Here is a 12,960-nt window from a genome sequence, read left to right as displayed (position 1 = left end):
ATAAATTTCTTACGGAAGCACCCGATGACACGTACTTGGTGATAATGAGTCATTAACTAACAAGATTGAAACCGCTCAGAAGATTTTATGTGGAACTCCAGGGAACCCTTCATCATCTTCGTTGCCATCAACAGAACCTGCTATTTCATACCGTACTAATAAATTCAAATCCTCTATCGACTGCTGAGTGTGAAGAATCTGTAAACACCGTGTTTTCCAATTGCCTGTCTAATTCCCGAATTAATTTTTGTAACTTGCAAATTGTACATTTAACTTCTACATTAATAAACAATAATTTGATTTTTGACACATCCTACTTGTCGCATGTTACTATAACTGTCACTTGGTTGCTAGGCACGTTGCTATGATACACTTACAGCCCTAGGTTGGTAAGTGCACCTTACCGCCTTGAAAATGAATTAGTAAGTAGCCGACAATAACCGATCGTGCAAAAATAAATATATAAATAAACAAAAAAAATCAATGATTCAATCTACCTACGTTAACGAAACAAAAGCGAAATTATAACTCAACCACGGATCGTCCGTACAAATCGATCTATAAAGCATGAACGTAACGTTAACTTGACAAAATAGTTATTTACATTATTAGTGCGGGAGCAGTTATTTTGCAGATGAGCGCGAAGTTTGACGGCGCGATGCGCACGAGCGACGCCTGTCGCGCGAATCAAGCAAACACTGTTCACGCACGTAACATGTATTCTATTTTTTGCACGGATTAGTTAAATCGAATTTATATAAATTCAAATCCTTTTCGCGAGATTTTTGTGACATTATAATTCTTTGGAAAAAATCAAGTCCTCTATGCCGATAAAGAAGAAATCTAGAAATTTAAAATGTCAATTTATTGTTCAAAACTTCTGGTTTAAGCTTATTTTTGCCCTCGTACTACAGGGAATGATGTAAAGTGTATTTATATTTTCGTTTTTATCCTTCCATCATACTACTTATTAGTTTATGATTCGCACTAAATAGATAATTTCGTTGAATTTTTAGGCACTAGTGCGCGAAAGTAGATAGTCAATTGTAAAATTGACGTTCCCGACCTTCGTGTTTTATTGGGAAAACGCGATTTAACTCTCTTACCCTCTAAGTTTCCATCCTGTTGACTATTTTCTTCACTATTTCTACCACATCCGACTTCTTCTCGAAAGGATAAACTTCTCAGACTAGAAATTCTATAAAGTATTTTTCCTTACCACGATGCATGTTCTATTTGACACACATCCGTGTGTATAATTTCTAGTTCCTCCGAAGCTTCCGGAAGACTTCCTAAGGAAGGTGTTCTCGCATGTTTAGTTTTGCTGCAAACTTCACAAGAGAAATCTTTATTTTCTGTAAATTGTAATTTTTTAATTTGTACTACCAAGATGTCCCAGTTTTCTGTGCCATATTTCTTGTGTCAGTTCCTTGGTGTCTATATATTCACGGCGTACCAGCCTTGATTTGTTTTCCATCCCTTAATGAGAACTTCACCATTCTTTCTTATAATTAAACAATTTTTGTTAAATACTACTTTCCCACTATTCTGTGTAACTTTGGTGACGGATATAAGATTTGTGCTTCCATCAGGAACATGTGCCACGTTTGTAAGATCGCACTAACTTGTTACCTTTTATGATTCCCGTAGCTATTCCTGCCATCTTGCAGTTGTTTGCAACTGTAAATTCTAGTTCTGCCTGGTTTTCATTTTCCAGGAATCTGATATCATTCGTCATGTAACAACTGGCTCCACTGTCCACGATTATATTTCCATCGGGAACATTATTTGTTAGTTGCTTGTGACGTTATTGTTACATTTGCAGATGGTACAATGCAATCTTTCCGGTTGTTTTAACTCGTTACTAAAATTTGAATCATCGTAGCTTCCTTTTGCAATAACGTGCAAAATGTCCTCGCTGATTGCATTCTGTACTAGCGTCCGCGGGAATGTCATCAGATTTGTTTTTTAGTTCCTCCGTAGAAAGACGTGCCACCAGGTTTTATAGCATTCGTTCTTCTACACTTGCAAAATGTGAGAATTTTTCAGTTAACATTAATAATAATACTTCAATCTGAATGCAATGTTTTGTAATGATGCAACATTTTCCGCAACACATCGTCTATCATCAAATTTGAATTTATAGAATTACCGGGTTTCTTACAGTGCTTTGTGTTTTTACTACTTTCTAGAGGTTTGCGATTGGTAAAAGTGGACCACCATTATCTCTTTCTCATTCAAAATAACGAATACGATTAGAAATAAAGTTGCTTACTTTTTCTTGGTAAACCCGATGGCATTTTTGGGTTATGCAACTTTTGGCGCAGAACATCGTTGTGAAGCTTACTGAGAGTTTTGCTTCTATAATTATTCGTTATGAAACTGACGAATTTTTATCGGCTATTCTAGCAATAAAATAATGAAAAGGGTAGCAAACAGTAAGCCTATCAAACACAAAGTTTGGTTTTGTAACGTGGGTGGATGATGTTTTTTTGGATCCTCGATATCAAAATTTGTACCCCCGTGTTGCTCAACTAAATTAAAAATACCTACTTATGAATCAATAAAATTTACCTTTGATAAAGAATTTGACAATAGACTACGTTTAGATATAGATATCCGTAAGAATACTACCACTAAAAAATTCATAACTAAGGATTCGAGCCATAAACATGCTTCATTTAACTTTTTTGGTCCATAAGTTAATTAATTTTCCACTTGCACATGAAAATTAGATTGAGCACCCTCAAAGCAATTGCCTGTATACAATGAGTTTTCCAAAGAATTAATTAAGAACTTAATTAGGAAACATACATTAAGGAAGTAGATTAAAAACGTAACAACGTTAGCAGATTGTATTAGTAAATTTGATAAGAGATATGTTAAATTGCCCAATTATCCTTTATAAACTAGAGAATTTTTTCCAAATTAAATTTACAAACTGTTACAACTTCAGGTGGTAGTCTCAAAATCTTTAAGGCAGTCTTAAGAACTCCATAGTTATGAAGGGTAAGTGGGGAAAATACCTTTAAAAATTGTAATCAAACGAAACGATTCTTAAAAATTCGATTTAAAGAGCACTTCAAAAAATGGGGTAAATTACCGTTACAGATATGCTTGAAAATAGTCATATAGTTGACGGCATTTGTCTAGTTAAGTAGTAAAAGTGAATTAAGATGGTTATGAAAATTTAGAGATCCGTAAAAACAAATGCTTCCTAATGAATAATGACGAAGGATGCACTTTAGCTCAAACAGAGCTTGTAAACTTTCACTTGTAATTAGTATAAATTTAAGGGTGTCGTATTTGCATTTTATCGTTCAGTTGTTCGCTGATGATGACAACCTTGCTGTTGCAACGCGTTCAAAATTTTAATGTATTGTGGTTCATTGGTGTTTTCATTTTACTTTTGGAACAATAGATAATAATTTTGAAAAAAAGCTGTTTAATAATACATTAATTAATGCAAACGTTAAAAACCCAGTTTTACAAAATGCAGTTATCAAATATGGCGTTGGTTCTCTCATCTCTATATTATTCTTATTTTTATGACTGAGCTTGACATGGTAGCGGTATCTTGTGATTGGTAGCGACACTATTGCAATGTTGGTTGCTATTCTGTAGGAGATTTCCCAGTTTTTCAATGTAAACGTCCAGAACTAAATGTAAATGTCAGTGATTGTTAAAACTGTCGATAGAGGAAAACCATTGAATAAGTATATACAGGGTGTTTTTTTGGGAGCTTTAGTTAAAAGTTTCTGGGAAAGTAAAATAGGTAGGTTTTTGAAAATTTGTACTTAGGAGTTACTCTGAAGGCCGAATCGATGTAAAATATTTTCAAAATGGCCGCACTTCCGGAAACACCGGAAGTAGATAGTAACTTCGTTATTTTAAATGGCAACCCCTATTTTTTATTGCATTTTTGATTCTATGTGAAATTTCAGTTCTTTTGATACCCATATGTCGATATCTGCCATTTATGGTTTTTAAGTTATTTTGACTTTAAGAAAAAAAATGGCGGATGCAGATGGTACCTTGATAATTGATTACTTGAAAACGGTTGTAGTCATGGCAACCTATTTTTATCAGTGCATAGAGAATGAATAGGGCTTTCTTTTAGTGCACTTAAAAAAAAGTTAAGTTGCGTACGACCGCCCCTATGAATATCCAAATTTATGAAACTTCAAAGACTAAAAACTCAGTTTTTTTAATGGAATGACCATGTTCTTACTATTCCATGAGATAGAGAATCGAAATTGGCATATTTTGACTATACATGTTCCTATAGCTATCTTTAACAGTTTCTGACTTATTCCCATTTTATTGAATTGACACTATTTTTTTCGGATTTTCTTTTTAGTAGTCGGCCATGATTCTATAACAATTGAATTTTAAACAAATCTAGTGACACTAATCCATCACCCACTGTTATAGGTTAACATAAGTTTTTCAAAAATCGAAAAATGACTCGCAGTGGTTTCACCTATTTTGGAATTTAATTGTTATTTATGGTGAAATGGGCAGAATCGCGGCGCGTGCTTTCCGTACATTCACTCAAAAACTGGAACGAAATTGTATGAATTTTGGAAATTTTGTACCCCTAATGCACTACAAACCGTTGAAGCACAAGTGATACAAAGCTCTACAAGAGAATATTTAAGAAAATGAATTGAATTGCAAATGCAAGATTAACATATTAAATTCAATGCAAAATATAAAAAACTTCGTTGAAACATTTTTGGTATGGAATTGTTGCTAGAACAGATATCACATTACCTCTCTTAATTTCCAGACTTGTTTAAGAAATTCAGTTGAACGACTCTGTTTAGATTTTTCAAAAATTTTCCGTCCTATATCCTTAATAAATGAGTTATTTATTAATGAATTATTTAGACTAGAACTAGAATCAATGGTATTAAAGAATCCATTCCTTGATTTGTTTAAAATTCGATTGTTATAAAATCATGGCCAACTACTAAAAAGAAAATGCGAAAAAAATGGCATCAATTCCGAGATCAATTCAATGGAATGGGAATAAATCAGAAACTGTTAAAGATAGCTATAGGAACATGTATAGTCAAAATATGCCAATTTCGATTCTCTATCTCATGCAATATTAAGAACATGGTCATTCCATTTAAAAAAACTGAGTTTATAGACTTTGAAGTTTCTTAAATTTGGATCTCCATAGGTGCGGTTGTACGCAACTTAACTTTGTTTTAAGTACACTAAAAGAAAGCCCTATTCATTCTCTATGCACTGATAAAAATAGGTTGCCATGACTACAACCGTTTTCAAGTAATCAATTATCAAGGTACCATCTGCATCCGCCATTTTTTTTCTTAAAGTCAAAATAACTTAAAAACCATAAATGGTAGATATCGACATATGGGTATCAAAAGAACTGAAATTTCACGTAGAATCCAAAAATGCAATAAAAAATAGGGGTTGCCATTTAAAATAACGAAGTTACTATCTACTTCCGGTGTTTCCGGAAGTGCGGCCATTTTGAAAATATTTTACATCGATTCGGCCTTCAGAGTAACTCCTAAGTACAAATTTTCAAAAACCTACCTATTTTACTTTCCCAGAAACTTTTAACTAAAGCTCCCAAAAAAACACCCTGTATATGGGAAAACATTAGCATACGTAACAGGTGTCCTATGTTCATTATCCCCAAATCCATCTACACATCACAGAATTGTACCTAATATTGGGATATATAGAGACGTTTCTTCAAAAACGGCAACCTTCTGGTTTTGTTCAAATAGTGTAATATCTTATTTGAAAGCGGACCTATCGCACTTTTGTGATGCACCACTCCACGTTAACTCGTTTGCAAGGTATCGCTGACTATGCTTACTTGTACGTTCGTCGTGCACCACGGTATAGTTTTAAGTGTATTAATTAATTTTCTATACCCAATCCGCAGCCCACAATCAAAATGATTCAGCTAGCCAAGTAACGAAGACAAAACGATTTAATTATTGTACAACATTCCGTCCTTTTACCGACTGGGTTCGTCAATTGACTTTTCAACTTCAAGTTTATGATTACATACGATAACGGAGTGGAGTATAATTATTATCACTCCAAATTCTGCAAGTTGTGGTTTCTGTAATTGGTAAATCTCCTCTCCGGATCCAGAGATTTAACTATTCCCCTCTTCATTTCGACGCCACGGCGGCGGTATTAAGATAATCGCCATTTATCATAGAACATGGAATGTTTATTGATTGCGTAATTTTTATTTTAGCGCTTTGCGCCGAGTTTGCAAATGAATACTTCATTTGTGGACTTATAATTAATTACAAGTTGTTTTAAGCCGATTAAGATTATTACATGGGAGATATAACCATTTTGACTAAATAATTTTAGTTAAGTAACCGTGCTTTTAATGGCCCCTAAGTGACATAATACACACTCTCTCACTCTCAACTCTCTCGCTACATATTTATCTTCTATAACTTGACAACTTCACCCCGCTATTAGCGCAAACTTTGGGAACTAAGAGCTATTTATTAACAATTTGCGCTTCGTTGTTACCAAGTGCAATTTTACGCATGACGTTTTTCTTTTTGTTAGTAACCCTATAAACATATATCAGTAGTTATATAGGAATGTAATTTCAAAGATTTATTAATGACCAAGTAATAAAAGTGTTTATGGCTCGCAGAGGTCTTCCTAGCGAGAAATGATCTTATTTTTATTCGTTGTAAATGAACTTCCTTCATTATGCTCCAAATGGGGAAGAATGTTAATCGTGTAATAAAACGAAAGGGACATTAACACAATTTTCAGTACGACTACTGCCTTTCTACGTGATGGGGTATTAGACTGAAAAAATGATGACATGAAAATGTGCCCTGTATGATGGATTTTTGGTGAATTTATTTATAAAATAATATGCCAAATGTCATGCAAGAACCTTAAGGCACCTAAAACATTATGTAAATACACAAAATGCTATACACCTTAAAGTATCTCTTAGTTATCTGCAATGCCAGATTTATGGTATGTGCCATTTTTCGGATATAATTTATTTGCATTTACATTCGTCTCGCGAGGCCCCTTCTTGACCGTTAAGTATATGAAGGCTATTGGTTAAGGTCCAATTTTAATCATAGATTTCTTATTTAAATGGTATCGGTTAAAAAATATTAATTTTTTGTGAACATTTCGGCGAACTAATTGCCTTCTCGAGGTTCCACACACTTCTTTAAGTATCGTAGTACTCGTCTCACATTGCACTTGAGTATTTCTCGACAGAAATGATCAAAATCGACTAATAAGTCCGGGAAGGAGATTGAAAATGGACCATTTCCTGCAAAACGAGAAGTAGTTCCAATTTTTTTTGCATGTCAAAGAATATCTGGGGATTAAGAATTCAAGTTTTCGACCCCTTGTGCTTCCCCCGTTTTATGAGAAAACATCTTGAACTTATCGTGGTATAAATCCCCCTACCCTAAGGGGATGCATAATAATTTAACCCTTGCTAATGGGGATATTTGATCACTGTGAGATTGTAGCGCTTTCTAATATACGTTTGAAACAAAAAAATCATCTCACTTCAGTTCAGCTTCATCCTTCCACCCCCACTTCTTTTTGCATTCGTTAGCTTATAGTTCTGGTACCTGAGAGAGACTGCGCAATGTCAACTTTCTTATTTGTGGAGATATTTTTTTGAAATTTTTAACCACAGATGCTTTCAGTAAAGACACGCATATAGCATATTGTGAAAATCAGTTGTGCGCATGCGTAAACTGCGTTTATTTATGGGCGTATTTTTTTTTGAAACTTTAATCAGTTCTTGTAAAGGCAAACGTATCGAACATTTTATACATCAGGCGTGGGCATACATAGACTGCCCAATGCTAAATTTTTTATTTATAACAACATTTATGCCATAACTTATTTTCCTTTGTATACATAAATAGTCCGTTACATGACATTCCGGGAAGTACTGATCAATTCATGGAAAATACCCTAAAGTTACCCGCTATAAGGCGAAAACCTTTTTTTCACTTTCTTTTATCTGATGACACTCAGTAGACACTACTTTACGCTCCATAACCATTCATCAGTACGTTTAGTATGTAGTTTAAGACACCTTCACCTACAATTATATAGTAGGATTTTCCTTAGTTTGCGCGCACATTATCAGTGTATTATGACGTCATGCCTAAGTATGTTTACATAGCATTATGCAATCAATGGAAGATGGTAGACACCCATATAGACTGTATTGTGGGTAGGATGCCCATATATCAGCGTCTTCTATTGACCAATTGCTAAAAAAATGTTTTGGTAGTTATTTGTAACAGGTTGCCTATGTTGCGATCTTTTACTAACAAGGCTGCAGCGAACCTCGAGAAGGAAAAAGGAATTGGCCACAGCCAGCCAGGGGAAACGGGTCTTCCAGTGAAACAACCACCGAGGTTTGACAAAGCTCACATCACGCCAAAAAGTAAATAAAAATATAAACTAAAAAGAAAATAAGAATACAAGCTTGGTGAATCCACGGGCACCAGTAGGTATAAACACCTTTGTCTCGGCAAAGCATCTACATCTACACAAAAGGTATTTAATTGCATAAAACAAACAATTCTGTGCAAGGTTATACTTAACTAAATGCAAATGTTCAGAATAACACTAACGACAAAGGCAAAGATAAATGTAGTTACGTAAACATCGGCAACTGTTGTTTTTACGATATCAATTGCAGAGCAATTCGTCACGGCATTGATTAAGGTGAACGGCAAAATAAACTAACGGTCAAAGCAATTACATTACAGGATACCTGCACGTTTGCAATTTCCGGTATTTGCGTAACGATTCTTCGATTTTAGATACAATACGTTCCATCTAATCGACAGGTAGCAATCTTCAATTCGTAAGGGAGTGTTTGCATCTCATCCAGAACCTGGTAGTTCTTTAATACGATTACCCCAATGCCCGTAACGTGCAAAGAAAAATATATCCAAAAACTACAATGTCAAAATCAGACCCCATTCCAATTGATTCAAACTTACGTACCCCAATAATGGGTTTCGGATTGTGGCATAGGTAAAACAAAGATCAGTAATTAATTTATTAAAACCTATGATAGAACCTAAAACGAAACGTGTTAACAAAGAGGAATTATATGGAAATAACTTTACCTCAAGAGGATTATAGCCCTTCCCCATTCGCGTAAAGACGCGTTCAGGTTCTCTTGGACTCTATTAAAAGCTCCCTCGTGTGACCATCTGCCACATTAAAAAATCGTATGTTCCGGCGTATCCTCAACGTCGAAATATCCACAATTTTATTGCTGTTTTATACTTATTAAGTTCCCTGTGAGAGCTGTTTGTTCAATCGTACTTCTTCTCAGAAGTTCAAACGTAATATCAAATATATTCCACAAAATCGGGCCATGCACTGGGCCCTGTGGTACCCCGCCTGCAGTTTGTCGTGACCTCCAATATTCTGGCGATTTTCCAGATTAATTGTATAATGGTCATCAAATATAGTTTACCTTGTGTTTTTTCAGTTCAGATTTCATATTTGTAAATAGCAGGCGCGAAAAACTCCGCCACATTTTGTACAATGTTTGCTTTTGAAAAATCAAACTCGAGCAGCACGGTTGCAAGCCTTGCACCATTATAATTTTGGCGTTTCAAAATAGTTGTCAGAAGAATTTTTTCGCATGCGGATACTTATTCAATGGTTTTATTTACAAGAGTCTTGGGTTCTAATCCCAGGTAAATAAATTGATGTTTGTAGTTGTATGCAGTGATATTTATTATCATAGGGATTTACGTGTATTGTTTTTCCGTATGTCTACTTTTAAATCTCATCTCAAGGAATAGGTCGACTTCTTAATTAATATCACTGTATATGGAAGACCCGCAGTTAGCTCGTATGTACATATCGGTTTTTTCTGTTAAAGTTGCCATCGTTTTGTATTAATATGTATATAACGTATTATCTATGCAAGCTTGTTAAATATAGTAAGTGAAAAGAGTTTAACTAAAAATTATAAATTGGAGTGGAAATGCGTGCGTGAATCTCTCGAGTTCTTATACTGAATAGCAACAGGTGAGCCACGGATTAAGTATTGATCGTAAATAAGTGCAGGTTTGTGAGGGGAGCTTATTAAACGCAACATTTTGGTAATATACGTAGAACTATCACGTCAGAGTTTCGCAAGTTTCCCAAATATATTATGACCATATTCGTGTTAGGAGCACTTCATTTCCGCTGTGCCATTTGTATTTCGCAAATATTAAGAATGAGGAACGGCGAATGGAGGAAGTCGAGGGAACGAATAGTACATTTCGCGATATTGAATTCAACATTACCATGCTCCTCGACATTTGGCATCACCGTTCTCGAATTAACGGGTTGAGTTAGTTAAGTGCGATATAAAGCTCGCTAGGGGAATGATTCATTAAGAAGTTGCCGGAATGTTTCAACTCTAATATCCGGATAATATGAATACTACTGTTTGATCCCTTCGGAATTCAAAATTATCACATTTTATTTTGTTACCAACGTTTATGGGGCGAGAAATATGAAATGTGTAATTGAATTTTATTTTAATTGTTCGGAATTACTTTGGAGATTTTCAAGTTGAAAACGATTTTTTTAACTTTATTGCCAAGCTGCGAGTACATTGTACAGTCAAGCGAAACGGTCGCTATTAAAATGTGCGTCGGAATCACGCAAAATGGATTTATGCCGACGGTCACAAAAATGGAACTCATTTTATTTTTTTAATTGTAGTTACCCACATATTACACGTAATTACAATTTAATTATAACGGCCACGACATGGTAAATCTGTAAATTTAAAACGTTTTTTTAGGCTATCATCACAAAAACGTTGATTTTATGGTCGCTTTTGCGGCCATAAAGTTTCACTTTATTGTACGCTTCTGTCAAACTTTACTTTATTGTACACATCTGTCAAACTGTACTTATTTGAAACTGATGTGTGAGAAACAGCAATCTGTTTGATACAAGGCGTCTATCTGGTCTCGCCCCATCAAGGATTGGGCCATACACGTGCGTTTTTTCATTTTCGGACTTGTAGGAATGTTTCACACTATTTTGCATAATCACAATGTTCACATTTAAAATTATAGTTTGACGTTTCAATCTTTGCTGCTTGCAGACCTATTTGAAGTGTAGAACCGAGTGTAGAACCAAAACATAAGTAAGATGTTATTGCTTACATTATTATACGAAGAATCACCAGCAATGAACCGAAAACACAAGTAGCTACCATCAAAGTATTTGCGGTTGTACTTTTACTGCTAATTATAATTACATACGACAGGAAATACTTTGTTTTTAATTGTCTAAGATGACTATGATTTTCAGAAAAAATATGTTTATGAGCAAATTTTTGAATTCTTTTTTGATGATCGCCTAAAAAATGTTGTGTGCACCTTGGCCAAAAGTGATTTGTTAGCCCTCATCTGAATTGCGGCCTCGGCTACCGCCTCGGCCACAAACAGCAGCTTCGGCCAAAAAAGATCACTTTTACGGCCTTGGTACACAAATAACTATTAAACGCTATTTCTAATTATTATACGTGGCTAATATGTACGATATTCTGTTTTTGGTTTTTTGTTGTACTCAAGACATATATTTTGTTTCAGAATAACAATCAATCGGTTTTTGACCACCCGAATTATTATGTGGTAAGTTACTTTATTGACTTTTCTATTTTTAGTTCGTGTAATCGTAAAACGAAGTTAATTTGCCATCGCTCTAGTCTGCGACGGAAAACCATTGGTGTGCCGCTCTCCCGAAAATGCGCTTACAGCAATGAAATCAGGATATTTCAGATCAAGGTGAAAAAAGCTATTCCCTCCACACGGAAATGTAGGTACTTGCGGTACTGACTGCTCTGAAAAATGTTCAGTGAAGGCGTGGAAATTCAAGAGTTTAGAAGACACTTTGGGATAGTCGAAATGTCGTAAATAAGCTCTTAACAAGGTAGTGGGTAATAAAGGGATAAGGTTCAACAGGAATAGAAACAACCCGAAGAATCTCTAATTTTCATGTTTGGAATCAAAATATGAATTAAGATAGTTATGACGAGGTTATCGACAGTACACATCAAAAATGCATAAACCGCGTAAGACTACCTTATAAAATTTAATGTTCGATACTCTAATTTCATGTAAATTTCTACGCAAAATTGAATTTTATGTTATACAAACTTGCATATCGCTCAAGTTCGCCAGCTGCAGTATTATTTAAAATTTAAATTGTTCCCCCATTGTACAAAGTCATGGTTTTACTCTTAAATAGACATTTTACTTTCGATATTGATATTAGAAAGCATTCCTTCGGTTTTAGGTATGTTCAGAGAGTTCCACGGTGAATACCGAATAAGTAAATATTTTAACGTTCCTCCTCATAGGTAAAAGCAATTTATTGCTTTTTAAATTTTTATGCGTTGCAACGTATCGTAGCGCTTGATTTGTCATGGCAGGCCATCTACAGTTACAGTCGATCTCTAAATGTTTCGCCCATCCTGATACACTTATTGGCACTTTATTCCTGAAAGGAAAATACTATCGTATACTATAAGGCTTACGTTTCGATATCGCTTTTCGTTGCTTCATTTTATAGGGATGAAATATTTGATAGCCCGCCTTCGTCCGTGTTATATTTAGGCGGCATTCAAATTGTGACCGCTCTCATTGCGCAAATTCTGTCTAGACACGTACGCATTTTGTAATAGCTTTAAGGGACATCTTTAATCTCTTTTATGTTTCAGATTAAGTGTAAATGAAGAGGGACAAACGTAATTTCGCAACGGCCAGTGCGATTTCTTCCAGTCCCTTGTCATTCTCTCGCCCGGTGTTTTAATACGACTGGACGGAGAACTGATAAGGGCTTGTGGGAAACCGAATGCTTCAAAGGGCGTTTTCGTAAATAATTATAGCAGGTGGAGCGAAA

At 35.0% G+C, this 12,960-nt stretch overlaps 1 protein-coding gene across 5 annotated transcripts in view; it reads left to right on the top strand.

Annotated features, from left to right (window-relative positions):
• The window catches only part of LOC116172246, a 141,764-nt gene that overhangs the window by 73,831 nt on the left and 54,973 nt on the right, over positions 1–12,960 (top strand). Inside the window, exon 4 of one of the 5 annotated variants that reach the window (XR_004145620.1) lies at positions 11,649–11,690. The exons of 3 other annotated variants lie outside the window; for them this stretch is intronic. Coding sequence is in view for 1 of the 2 variants with exons in the window: in XM_031489421.1 (XP_031345281.1) it covers positions 11,649–11,894 (246 nt within the window). In the remaining variant the exon portion in view is untranslated. Of the gene's footprint in view, positions 1–11,648; positions 12,137–12,960 lie in introns of those variants that run through there. One more of the 5 variants, XM_031489421.1, reaches the window with a different exon arrangement.

Source organism: Photinus pyralis, unplaced genomic scaffold (genome assembly GCF_008802855.1).
Source record: "Photinus pyralis isolate 1611_PpyrPB1 unplaced genomic scaffold, Ppyr1.3 Ppyr1.4_LG1, whole genome shotgun sequence".
NCBI classification, from domain to species: Eukaryota; Metazoa; Arthropoda; class Insecta; order Coleoptera; family Lampyridae; genus Photinus; species Photinus pyralis.
This window is presented reverse-complemented; position numbering and strand designations above follow the sequence as displayed.